The sequence below is a fragment of the Halichoerus grypus genome, chromosome 14 (assembly GCF_964656455.1).
Source record: "Halichoerus grypus chromosome 14, mHalGry1.hap1.1, whole genome shotgun sequence".
NCBI lineage: Eukaryota > Metazoa > Chordata > Mammalia > Carnivora > Phocidae > Halichoerus > Halichoerus grypus.
Window position 1 is genome coordinate 19,436,456 of NC_135725.1, and position 13,717 is coordinate 19,450,172.

Genomic DNA, 13,717 nt, shown 5'->3' on the forward strand with positions numbered 1-13,717 from the left:
CCCTCAACGATTCCTTGGCTTAGACCAAGGTGGAAGGTAGACGTTTGAATTCTGAGAAATAAAAATCAAAACATGTCACCAGTAATATATTTTCCTTTCCTAACCGACTGAGCCACCCAGGGGCCCCTTTTACTATTTGATTTTTTAAAAAAGAAAGCCAGATTTTTATTTTCCCAATTAAAATTAATGACAATAACATAGAGAAATTTTAAGATAAGTACTTGGAAAATTACGAAATGTTAGAGTGCGATGAATCTGTAATTGATGTAGAATTACCCCTTTCATTTTCTAAATGAGCACCTACAATTTGTAGCACTTAAAATGCTTTGTTACTAAGCTGCAGAGTAAAGACAAGACCCCAGACCGTCTAATTTGCGTTCATGGTCATTTTTTTTTTTTTTTTAAAGATATTATTTATTTATTTGACAGAGAGAGACACAGCGAGAGAGGGGACACAAGCAGGGGGAGAGGGAGAGGGAGAAGAGGCTTCCCCCTGAGCAGGGAGCCCGATGCGGGGCTCGATCCCAGGACCCCAGGATCATGACCTGAGCCGAAGGCAGACGCTCAAGGACTGAGCCACCCAGGCCCCTCTCATGGTCGTTTAGATTTCCTGCACTGAGACACTAGGGAGCTTGTACTTCTAAAAGCAACAGTAAGGCACTGGGGAAGACCAAGAAGGTCAGGAACTGTTACTAGGGACTACCTGATTCAGGATGTGCTGAGGACCCTCTCGGCTCTTCTCCACTTTGATAAGACATTAAAGTACTGGTATCAAATTTTTAAGAATATATCCACAACAATCAAGAGAAGGGATTTCAACATTTTTTTCAGAGACAGAAGACAAGTGGAAGGGTGTGAAGCTGTGAACAGAGGAACAGTACCACCTAGAATTTGCACAGGGACTGGCTGCAGCTGAGGGAATCTAATCCCCCGTGGCAGAAACAGCTCCATCTTCAGATATGCGTGACAGAGAGAGGGTGGAGTTGGTTAAAAATGTGACTGAAATAGGGAGAGCATGTGGAAGGTTTATATTTGGGAGAGCTGACTCCCATCCCCACCCTCATTCTCCTGAAATGAGATGATTTGACTTTGGGAGAAACTAAATTCTACTCCTGAAACCACTATTACACTAGATATTAACTAACCAGAATTTAAATAAAAATTTGGGGAAAAAAAGACTGGGGAGAATTAGGGCACCTAGTGGAGTTTTGCACCCTAGAAAAGAGTATTTGGGGGTTCCTTATTACAACTGACTACCCACCTCTTCACACATAAGAGAAGCCAGTCAATCATGAGCTTCCAGGGAGCTTTCTGCTCCCGTTCCTAAGTAGAAAATAACCATGGTTTGCCTGAGAGTTAGTAAAGTATACAACATGATAGGAAAAAAAAAGAGTAAAAACAGATACCTGGTAGGACCAGGGACTATTTGCTGTTACTGTCTCTCAACAGAAAACAGAACAAAATGTAAATATCAGCTTTGACAACATAAAAGGTAGGTTTGGAAGGTAAATAGGAGGTGGAAAGAAGGGGAAAAGGCATGAATGTCTTCAGTTCCCAAAGCGGGGTGTTGAGAGACTTTATGCTCAATAAACAATACAGAGTTTTATTTATTTATTTGACTCGGAGAGAGATAGCGAGAGAGAGTGCACAAGCAGGGGGAGAGGCAGAGGGAGAGGGAGAAGCAGGCTCCCCACTGAGCAGGGAGCCCAATGCGGGGCTCCATCCCAGAACCCCCGGATCATGACCTGAGCCAAAGGCAGACACTAAACCGACTGAGCCACCCAGGCACCCCAACAATACAGATTTTTTTTTTAAAGATCTTATTTTTGAGAGAGAGACAAAGAGAGTGAGAGAAAAAGAGAGAGAGAACACGAGCGAGGTGAGGGGCAGAGGGAGAAGCAGACTCCCTGCCGAACAGGGAGCCCGATCCCAGGACCCCGGGATCACGACCTGAGCCGAAGGCAGACATTCAACTGACTGAGCCACCCAGGCCCCCCCCAACAATACAGATTTTTAAGGATATCACTACAAGTCAAAGAGTTCATGACCAGTGGGAAAACGAATGGTGACGTGACTTCACTGAGAGGAATGGACTTAGGAAAGAGTGTAAATGAACTAATGTCTTATTTGGTAAAGTAGGAAGTTAATAATGTCTAAAATTTCATCATGACATAGTCATGTAAGTTTCTTACTTGGAAATGAGAAGAATTAAAAATAAGAATGGCTAAAGTCTCATTAAGAAAGGAAATCCAGATGGCTAATAAACATGGACAAGTGTCCAATATGAAATGCCACTACCCTCCAATCACATTAACAAAGAAGTCTGATAATTACAGGTTTCCTAGGCCTGGAGTATAATAGGAATCTCACACCCTGCTTATATGGGCATATAAATTGACACAGCTACTTTGGAAAGCATTCAGCATTGTTCATTACCTGAGGGCGTGCTAATCCTTCACAACCCAACAAGTTTCCCTATCCCCTGCCCAGCCGGTATACGTACTAGAATAACTGGTGCAACAGGGTACGTGTGTGATTTGCTTTAGCACCAACTAAAAGCAGCCCAAACATCCCTTAAGAGTCAAAAATGATGTGTATTCATACAGTGGGAAAACTACAAAGCAATAAAGTTTAATGAACTAGAGCCTACTGGCAACAATATAGATGAATTTTTAAAAACTATTGACTGGAAGACTGCATATACTGTGATTCTCTTTACATGAAGTTAAGAGTTGGCAAAACCAAAGGGAATTTTTAGGGATGCATGCATGTAAAGATGCACTTTTTAGTATGGATACCGTATTTTACAATTAAAACCTACTCAAAGGGGCGCCTGGCTGGTTCAGTCGGTAGAGCATGCAACTCTTGATCTTGGAACTGTGAATTCAAACCCCACGCTGGGCATAAAGATTACTTAAAAAAAATTAAAACCTGCTTAAGAAAAGGTTGCCTCTAGGGGGCTGTATGTGTGAGTGAGTTGAGACTATTTGATTTTAAGTCCTTCGCTACTGTTTGCGTTCACATATATTCATTAGCATTAACTGAACATACCCTATGCAGCAAGCACTCTTCTGAGTTTATGTGAGTGTTGTTAACTTGTAATCCTCACAAGAACTGTGTGATGTGGGAACCTGTCTTCATGTTAGAGATGAGGAAATGGAGGCCTAGAGTTACTGAACTTGTCCAAGCTTATATAGCTGAGGGGGAGGGCCAGGTTTTAGCCACAGAGATTCTGAATTTTTAAAATATAATCTGAAGGAGAAATTTAACTACTAATTACACACAGAACTCGTGTTCGCACAGGTTTACCTTATTCAACAATTACTTTTCGTGTGCTTTGTGCTAGATACATGTGCTGGGATCAAATATGCCCCCTTCCCTTAAATTCCTTGCACTTTAAAGTGAGGAAACAAGCCAACAGTTATAGTAGAAGTTATATACCAAGTGATACATTGCTGAAAGCAGTCTAAAATCTTAGGAATCTTTTGTAGATCAGTATCACAGAACCTTAAAAATGTTCATTTGCTTTGATCTCAAACTCATTTTTATTGACTCATTGCAAGAAAATTATCTACATATGGGAAAAGGCCTTCATGCATAAAAATAGTTATTTTGTTTTATAATACTGAAAGGTTGGAAAGAATTTAAATGTTTAACCATATAGGAGTGATTACAGAACCGAGACATGCTCAGTGGAATATTTTGTAGCCCATTAAAAAAGTCAAGGTTAGGGGTGGCTCAGTTGGTTAAGTGGCCGACTCTTGATTTCGGCTCAGGTCATGGTCTCAGGGTCAGGATATTGCACCCCCGAGTTGTGCTTCTTGCTCAGCAGGGAGTCTGCTTGAGATTCTCTCTCACTCTCTCTCTCCCCCTCTCCCCTGCCAGCTCAGGGGCACTCTCTCTCTCTCTCTCAAAAATAAATAAATCTTTTTTAAAAATCAAGGCTATGAATCCCCTGATTATATAAAAAATGATCCACTGTAAATGAAAAAAAGTTGGGGCACCTGGGTGGCTCAGTCGTTAAGCGTCTGCCTTCAGCTCAGATCCTGGTCCCAGGACCCTGGGATCGAGCCCCACATCGGGCTCCCTGCTTAGCAGGAGGCCTGCTTCTCCCTCTCCCACTCCCCCTGCTTGTGTTCCTTCTCTCGCTATGTCTCTCTCTGTTAAATAAATAAATAAAAATCTTTAAAAAAAAAATAAATGGAAAAAAGTTAAACATAAAATTAGAGATACAGTATGATGGGAGCTTTGTTCCAGAAAAAAAAAAAACTAGCCAATGTATAGAAGGGGAAGGAGAGCAGATGACAAGAAAGAGGATTTCTCCAAAACCTGATCATTAGTCTAATTTACATAACAGAATGTCAGATAATTTTGCTTTCTAATCTTTTGGTTCCATATTTTTTTTAAGTGTAGACATTGAGCTTTTTTTAAAATTTGTTTTAATTTAAATTCAATTAATTAACATATAATGTATTATTAGTTTCAGAGGTAGAGTTCAGTGATTCATCAGTCTTATATAAAACCCAGTGTTCATTACAACTTGTTCCCCCCCTTAATGTCCCATCACCCAGTTACCCCACCCCCCATCCCCCTCCCCTCCAGCATCCCTCAGTTTGTTTCCTATGATTAAGAGTCTCTTATGGTTTCATATTTTTTTAAAGAGCATGAATTACTTTAAACTTTGTAGGAAGGTACAGTTTTTAATGAAAATCCAACGTGATATTCTAACTCCCTCCACTAGAGGGAGAAGCTATTTCATGTAATTGCACAATGTGCTGTTTATATTTAGAGCCAGTTGAGAATGGAGCATTTCAGTCTGTACATTCTCTGATTGTGGTGAGACTTTCTTGTTTACTGATTTGTTTAGAATTTCTGTGAAATAAGTTTTAAATATTAAAACCATCATATAGGGGCGCCTGGGTGGCTCAGTCGTTAAGCGTCTGCCTTTGGCTCAGGTCATGATCCCAGGGTCCTGGGATCGAGCCCCACATCAGACTCCCTGCTCCGCGGGAGGCCTGCTTCTCCCTCTCCCACTCCCCCGCTTGTGTTCCCTCTCTCGCTGTCTCTCTCTCTCTGTCAAAAAATAAGTAAAATCTTAAGAAAAAAAGATTTATTAATAAAAAAAATTATATAAGTAAGTAGAGGTATTTGTAATTTTTTTCCTTTGTCCCCATTAAAAATTTGACTGGCTTCAAATGTTTAATGAAACATTAAAGAATTTGAAGTTGTTAGACTATTTTAAAATTTTTAAACATAAATTCTGAGTATAAAGTATATGTTCATTGAGCAAATTTTTGAAAACAATGAAAAACTTACTGAAGAAAATAAAAGCCACCTCTGTATGTACACACACCTAATCTACCCTTTTGTCATAAAAAGGTATCAAAAATATTTTGTCATGTCACTAAATACTCTTCTACCTCAGAGAATCTTAGATTAAGCTTATGTACTCTCTCCCCTGAAAAACGCACAGAATATAAAACTCCTGAAAGCCCATTCATTAATTCTGGTTAAGACCTCTTGTTGTCAGTGTTTTTTAGTGGCTTTGCAGAGCATTTCTTCATATGGGTGTGCTGTTTTTATTTAAACTAACCCAATTTGGAAGCTTGTAGCTCACTTCTAGGGTTAGGCCTAAACAGTCGTGTATGACATGTTGGTAGATAAATCTTTGCCCACGTCTTTGGTGATTTCCTTAGGGTAAATTCCTGGGTGTAGGATCGGTGGTATGTACTCACTGCCCAGAAGCTAGTGCTAGTTTCCTCCGTCAATGACAGCATGTAATAGAGTTCCTCCCCTCAACCCGCACGCACCAGGGGTAAACTAAACTCTAAGTTGAAATTCTTTAAGTGATTGTTCAAAAGCCTTTAAAATGTATAAATATACCTTGTTGTTTTAATAAGTAGAGGTATTTTGTTTATTGCTGCATAAGAAACCACCCCCAAAACAGTGGCTTCAAACAGTAGTAGTCATTTATTTTGTTCATGAATCTGGGGGTTGAGTAGTATATTAATTTTCTATTGCTGTGAACTTCATGGCTTGAAACACCACCTGCTGACGAGCTCCCAGTTCTGTAGGTCAGAAGTCCAGGTATGGCGTGACTAGGCTCTCTGCTTCGTCTCAGAAAGCTGAAGTCATGATGTCAGTCAGGCTGTGTTCTCATCGTGAGGCTCTGGGAAAGAACCTACTCCCAACTTAGACAGCTCATTGGCCTAATTCAGTTCTTGGAGTTGTAGGACAGAGATCCTCCTTTCATGCTGGCTGTCAGTTGGGGGACAGTCTCAGCTCCTAGAGGCCTCCCTCCCATTCCTTGCCACGACATCACACTTGACTTGTTCAAAGCCAGCAACAGAGAATCTCGCCTTTGTCCCTTTTTTACTTTAGATCTTAAGGAAGACCCCAGTCCCTTTTAATAGGCCACCTGATTAAGTTACATCCACCCAGAATCATTTCTTAAGATCAATTAAAGATTTGAGGAACCTTAATTACATCTTGCAAAATCCCTTCACTGCAGCACCAATTAGATCAGTATTTGATTAACTGGGAGGATCATATAGTTTAGCCGGTAGGAATCTGAGGGGCTATCTTAGAATTCTGCCAACCACAAGTAGTGTCCCCCACTGCAAGGACTTAAGTATCTTGTTCTTGGAAATCAAAATTTACCAGTGTCCATTCTAATTTTTTTTAATATTTTTTATTTATTTGAGAGAGAGAGATCACGAGCAGAGGGGGGAAAGGCAGAGGGAGAAGCTGACTCCTCGCTGAGAGGGAGCCCAGTGCGGGACTCGATCCCAGGACTCTGGGATCATGACCTGAGCCGAAGGCAGACGCTTAACTGACTGAGCCACCCAGGCGCCCTGTGCATTCTATTTTATTGACGTTGCTGAATGGGGAGATTACCACTTCTGTGAACAGGCATGGGGCCCAAGTTCCTGAGTTCAAAATGTGGTTCTACAACTTAATGATCTTAGGTGATATGGTCTGGGGTGTCCTACGCTACTTTTCTCTGTCTCCATTTTCTCACCTGTAAAATGACATGGAGTTAATTGTTCTTTCCTTGTAGGGTTTTGATGATTAAATATTTAATATCCAGGAAATTCCTATTAGGACAGGGTTTGGCACATACTAAAGTGCTTTAAAAGTGTTTACTTTTTAAAATGCATTTGATTCTGCAATTATATAATTTGGGTGGGTTAACTATGTTAGTGAGATTTCCTCTTATAAAGAGGCCCATTAATAAAAGTAGAATTTTCCTTTCTTGGCCTTAGTTTTTTATTTCTGACTTAACTGTATTATACACATATGCCTTTTATGGTGAGCTGCCACAAATTTATTTTGGAAAGTATTGGATTCAAATAAATTTTTAATATGCTAATTTGATATTTTTGGTAATTAATTTCACTAGCATGGTAGGATAAAATCATTAAGTAACAGATTATAATCCTGAAGTCTGAGTTTACTTGTGGCTCTATGCCTAAATCCTTGGTGAGATCTATAAATGGAAAGGCTTTTGGATATGCTACTATGAATTGCTTATAATACTCTATTTTTTCACACTAGGAAAAACTGGAGGAGTGCCTAAAGCAGTTAAAGGAGGAAAGAGTAATAAGGTTTAAGGCTGATAAACGAGTCAGTGAGGTAAACAGGTTTTTTCTTATACTTTTGAAAGTATTTTGGTTTTATTTTTATTTGATTTTAAGCCATACACATGCAGTTTATAAACTTTAAAACTAATATATTGCAAATTGGTTGTACCATATGAACCTTTGTATTTACTTCTTTTAGTGGTCATATGATCTCTATTCCAGAAAACATGTTTTTAAAATGGAAAAATCTTAGAGATACCTGGGTGGCTCGGTTGGTTAAACATCCGGCTCTTAATCTCAGCTCAGGTCCTGATCTCAGGGTTGTGAGTTCAAGCCCTGCACTGGGGTCCACATATTTTGGGTGGGGAGCATATTTTTTAAAAAAAGAAGTAAAAATCTTAGGGGTTTTTTTGGTGTGTGTGTATTTTTATATGATGTTAGCTTATTTTCTGTTTATGATGCTTCAGTTCAAGAAAGCATTTATGCTTATATGCATATATAGTAACATAAAAGATATGATGAAACTACTTACTGGCAGTGAATAATTTAAATAAGTATAAATAAGTATGATTCAGGACTTTTAAACTTAGACATTTAATATTTTGCTCAATAAAGTTAATCCTTAACAACCAGCCAAGTTAGAATATGCTTTGCTCAAATCAGACTATTTCACTTTCTAATTTAAAGGGAACCTTAAGCAGCTAATTTTTCTAATGTAAATGAGGGTCTGTTATGAATATAACCAGTTAGAAAAGTGATCTTTTTTTTTTTTTTTTAAAGATTTTATTTATTTATTTGACAGAGAGATAGAGAGAGAGCACAAGTAGGCAGAGAGGCAGGCAGAGGGAGAGGGAGAAGCAGACTCTCCACCGAGCAGGGAGCCCGACGTGGGGCTCGATCCCAGGACCCTGGGATCATGACCTGAGCCGAAGGCAGCCGCGTAACCGACTGAGCCACCCAGGTGCCCCAGAAAAGTGATCTTTTGAAAGATCGTTAATAATTAAACAGTTATTTTGGTTTATTTATATACCACCTAAGTATTATATAGGAAACTTTGTTGGGTATCTTTGGGTTTTGATCATTATGTGATGTAGTCTCTGTCTTTATAGGCAGAAAGTTAGATTAATTACAAATTAATTATATTTGAAATGTTTTAGTTTTGTTGCTTAAAAACTTTTCTTTTCATGACAATGGAAGAAAATCATGTCAGACATTTTCAATTTTCTTTTATAGCTGGAACATGAAAATGCCCAGTTAAGAAATATAAATTTCTCTTTGTCTGAAGCCCTGCATGCACAGTCATTGACAAGCATGATCCTGGATGATGAAGGTGTTTTGGGCAGCATTGAGAATTCTTTTCAGAAGTTCCATGCTTTCTTGGACCTCCTTAAAGATGCTGGGTTAGTAGTTTCTCTCCATGGCATTATTCTCTTTGCATCTGTAATGAGGGTTTACTAAGGAATGTGAGCAATTTTCAATGCTTCCATAGTCTTATTTAGCGTGTAATATAGGGTGTTTTTTAAATCAGGAATTAAAAGAAATGCAAAATGGTAAACCTGCTTTGGTAGAGGAGAGAGCCCATTATAAAAGAATAACCTGTAGATTAAGTAATTTTTAGGTATAGTTTTGGGGAAAGACTACACTGACGATAATTTTACTTGAAAATATTCCAGAATGCATCAGAATTTCCCTCCCTTTTATTTATCTTTCTTGTAAAATAAATTTGAATTAAAGTGGCTTTTTTTTTTTTTTTAAAGATTTTTATTTATCTATTAGAGAGAGAGTGAGAGAGAGCACAAACGGGGTGAGGGGCAGAGGGAGAAGCAGGCTCTCTGCTGAGCAGGGAGCCTGATGCGGGACTAGATCCCGGGACTCCGGGATCATGACCTGAGCTGAAGGCAGCCGCTTAACCGACTGAGCCACCCAGGCGCCCCGAATTTAAGTGGTTTTTGTCCTACACAGAGAAGTTATTATTAATTTGTAAGGCAAATATAGATACAGATCAGTCATTCTCAACCGTGAATGATTTTGCTAAAGGAAGATACTGAAAGAGAGAATTGGAGATTGAAATTGATGGAGTGATGTTTTGTGGGTGAAGGAGTTAGTGTTGGGAAGGAAGGAACGAACACGTTTTTGGAAACAGGAGGAAAGGTGGTCAGGAAGTGGGGGTAAGGTGAGAGGTGATGCACTGGGTGCATACTAGAAGCTGAAGCATTGAAATGGAGTGACAAATCAGGTGGTGGTCAAGACGTTGTTGGGGGAAGAGGGAGTGCTGCAAGGACGGCATGAGCTGATGTGGTCCCAGAGCATGAATCTGGAAGGGCTGAGAATTTGAGAGAGAAAAGGGGCTTGTATCTGGGGTAGGGTATTGGTTTTTAAGATTTTAGAAGTATTTCATGATTATAGGTATGGGGAAATCTAAGCTGCTCACATGCAATTATAATAACCTTTGCTTTTTTTCTCCTTTCCTCCTCTTGTCCAGGCTTGGGCAGCTTGCCACAATGGCTGGTATAGATCAGTCAGATTTTCATTTACTGGGTCGTCCCCAGATGAATTCTACACTTAGTAGTCTGCCTACGGAAGAAAAGAAAGCGCTTGAAGAAGAAAAACCAGAATCAAAGCAGAACCCCCTAGGACAGATGCAAAATATCCAAGTAAGTGGACAGAACAGAACGTAATGATTCTACAAGTGATTAGCCAAAAGGGAATTATCAAGTCAGAGAGAAAATAATACTGCTCTGTCCCTAATAACTCACATGCTTGGGAGGAGCCTCTTTGGGGTCCTTTCCAAATGTGAAATTAGTTAAGTTTGGACCCGTTTCATAATATCGTGTAGTTACAAATAAGAAAGATAGAAGGTCTTTTGCAAATGTATGATTTAAAGTAAACTATTCTCAGTGAAGAAAGAAATGAAACATTAGAGAAAGCATTCCAAATTTTAAATTGTGTAAATGTCTATTCTATTCATATTTCATCTAGGTTTCTATTTGTATGCAGTCAGCTTACAATGAAGGAACACTAATGAAGGTACAAGTACTGATACAGATAATTTTCTTAAATAAGTAATCCAGACATAACTAATAGACAGTGTATTATAGTTAGCCTCCCAGTTATGGGAGCGAGAGGAGACAACCCGTCTGCTCTTCTCCTGGCCTGACTTCCTGGAGCCTTCCCTTCGTCTTCCGTCTCAGCCAACCTCAGACAGTCTTGGGAACTGCCAGCTTGAGAACAGTCTCATCACAAATTGGAGACTGCTTCCATGTTCCTAGACGATAGAAAAGAAATTAATTTTCTTAGGGAATAGGGCTTTATTATTTTTAATGAGGGAAAGGGAAGTGGGCAATAATCATCCAAACACCAAGTCTGAAAATGGAGTAGACGTTGCCTTGGATATAGCGAAGTTAAATTGGGAACCAACTGGCAGGATATAATTAGAAAAAGACTGGATCTAAAATCTTCTGATTAATCAGATGACTGTCATAATAATACAATCACAGAGTAACACTGAAGTCATGGACTCTACTTTTTAATGGTTGGCTTTGTTCATCACTGAATTTTTGTTTTGTCGTCTTTTGTTTTTCCTTCCAGTTTCAGAAAATCACAGGTGATGCTAGAATTCCTTTGCCTCTCGACTCCTTCCATGTCCCCGTTTCCACGCAGGAGCCCTTAGAAACTTCTAGAGACAACCTGGGAGTCCCAGTCAATGAGCAGCGGCAGGACTCTATCAAAGAATTCATTGCTAGAACATGTTCTCCTTCAGCAGATGTGATGTCTGGAGCTGGAAGCCAAAGAAAAGAAGATGAATTGTCTAGAAATAGCAGATCTTCTTCAGAGAAAATGACCAAAACAGGTGAATATACCAAAAAATATTGTGCTAAAAAACAGCCCAGAAAGGACCTGCATTCCTGCTCTGACTCACCTGTAAATCGGAAAAGTAAAGGAATTGGGCAAAATGATTCTTTGGTTAACGAACCAGTTAAAAGTGAGTCTTTGAAAAAACACGTTTCTGTCAAGAAAGAAAGTAGAATAGTGACTGTTTCATCCAAGACGACTAAAAGTAAACTCAATCTGTTAGAACACTCTGAAGGTGATACTCTTGGATCTGACTTTGAATTTCAAGAAAGCATCCATACTGTATCACACCTGACATAGGTCTAACTCTTTTGAAATTATGTTTTTGCCTTCAGATTTTAATAAATTTCTTATATTTTCATTGTGGCATATGGTGTTTTAAAATATAGTACTGGAAGCCATCAGAGATTTATCCATTCTTTTTATTATAATGAAACTTTTGGGGTATGTTTTCTTTTTGACACTCTCCACCTTTCACTCAACAAGTATTTCTTGTGGACTTAATATGTATGATACTATTCTGGGTGCTGTCGCTTTCAGCAATGAACAAAACAAAACCTTTACATTCATGGAACTAATATTCTGTGGAGGGAGAAAAAAAATACCAAAGCAGGATAAGGGCCCTAGAAAGGATGGGGTAATAAATGGGGGAGTTTTAACATTTGGGTAAATGTGGAAATATTATAAATCACTTTGCCAGAAGTCATTGGCATATCCTGATTCATAATAACCAGAGCAGCAAACATTGACCAAGGTACTTAGCCATAGTCATGGATTACGGCAACTGTATACTGTAGGGAACCATTATTGGGCACATTTTATAGATGAGTCTGAGGAGACAGATTATGTGAGTTGCCCAAAATTACAGAGCTTTAAATAAGTGGTAGAGCTGGGATTTGAACCAGAACCCATGCCCTTAATCCCTTTGTTGTCCTGTTACCTTGTTAAGAGAAGAAGGGCTTGCGGAAGCCATGGAGAGGGAAGCCATTGAGCGCAGGAAGTGCATGGAGGGGCTATACGCCTGCCCCTCCTCCATCTGGGTCAGGTACTTAAAGGCAGACGACGTAAGAGCATATGAACGTGCATCTCCGGACCAAATTATGCCTCCCTGGTAAAACATGCATAGATAAGTCCTGAGTTAGGCTGTGACTTTTGAGAGGTAAAATCAGAGAAAAGCTGGTGTGTCAAATTTCTTCTGAGAAGGCCCTGCCTGATTGTTACCGAAGGACCACTGCAGTACTACTGAGTTCATGAATCATGGATTGAGTGCGATGGGAGTAAAACAATAAAGATAGAGCCCTTAACTAATAGTTAGAATGAGAGTAGGAGATGCACAAGCAGAGATCTTAATACTGCATTTCGCATTCTGTGATGGGACTGCTTAGGGAATGTAGCCCATGTTTGGGGAAGAAGAGAGAACTGGGGCCAAGAAAGGTCATTTAAAGAGCTCACACCTAAGCTAAGTCTTGAAGGAGTAGTTGGAAACTGGTGAATAAGGGGAGGAAGGGAAAGGATCCTCAAAATGGAGGCAAAGCAGAAGCAGAAGTATAGAGCCAAGGGCATGAGAGTGGTGTGTTTGGGGAACGCCAGATACAGATTCCAGAGTTGGTGGGATATCATCCGGCAGTGGCAGCAAGGAGACTGTGAGCAGGTCTTACAAGCCATGTCAAGCCATGTTGCATGGAGCTGGTTCTTTTTCCTCAGGAAAGAGCTAATAAAACGGTTGCAGGGCGCCTGGGTGGCTCATTTGGTTAAGCGACTGCCTTCGGCTCAGGTCATGATCCTGGAGTCCCGGGATCGAGTCCCACATCGGGCTCCCTGCTCGGCAGGGAGTCTGCTTCTCCCTCTGACCCTCTCATGCTCTCTCTGTCTCATTCTCTCTCTCAAATAAATAAATAAAATCTTTAAAAAAAATAAAAAATAAATAAATAAATAAAACGGTTGCAGAATGGAAATGACATGTTGAGGGTTGCATGTTAGATCATGAATGTTCAGTATGGAACATCAGTTAGAAGAAGTATGGGGATCAGAGATGATGCCACACTCTTCTGAGGAGCATTGTTTATTTTTAAATAAAAATTAAAAACGTCCTCCCCTGTCCTTACTGAAAGGACTCCGTGGACAAAAGTAAGGGAAACCCTGGCTTAAAGTTAAGCGGGTTTCTTCACTGTATGACTTCTCGGGGCTACTGCAAGCTAACAGTCATTCTGAATTTCCAAGACAGGCATAGGGTGGGCAGCCCTTTTCAAATATATTTGATCATAGAATCCTTTTTCATTTTT

General features: G+C 39.7%; 1 protein-coding gene across 8 annotated transcripts in view; it reads left to right on the forward strand.

The window, feature by feature from the left end:
• The window catches only part of CEP78 (centrosomal protein 78), a 39,525-nt gene that overhangs the window by 18,002 nt on the left and 7,806 nt on the right, over window positions 1-13,717 (forward strand). For 4 of the 8 annotated variants that reach the window (XM_036122970.2, XM_036122971.2, XM_036122980.2 and 1 more), the window contains 5 exons: window positions 7,558-7,635; window positions 8,817-8,983; window positions 10,066-10,237; window positions 10,563-10,610; window positions 11,172-11,796. In XM_036122970.2, coding sequence (XP_035978863.1) covers window positions 7,558-7,635; window positions 8,817-8,983; window positions 10,066-10,237; window positions 10,563-10,610; window positions 11,172-11,735 — 1,029 coding nt within the window. In that variant the 3' untranslated portion in view covers window positions 11,736-11,796. Of the gene's footprint in view, window positions 1-7,557; window positions 7,636-8,816; window positions 8,984-10,065; window positions 10,238-10,562; window positions 10,611-11,171; window positions 11,797-13,717 lie in introns of those variants that run through there. The other 4 variants (XM_036122972.2, XM_036122973.2, XM_036122977.2 and 1 more) reach the window with 3 other exon arrangements.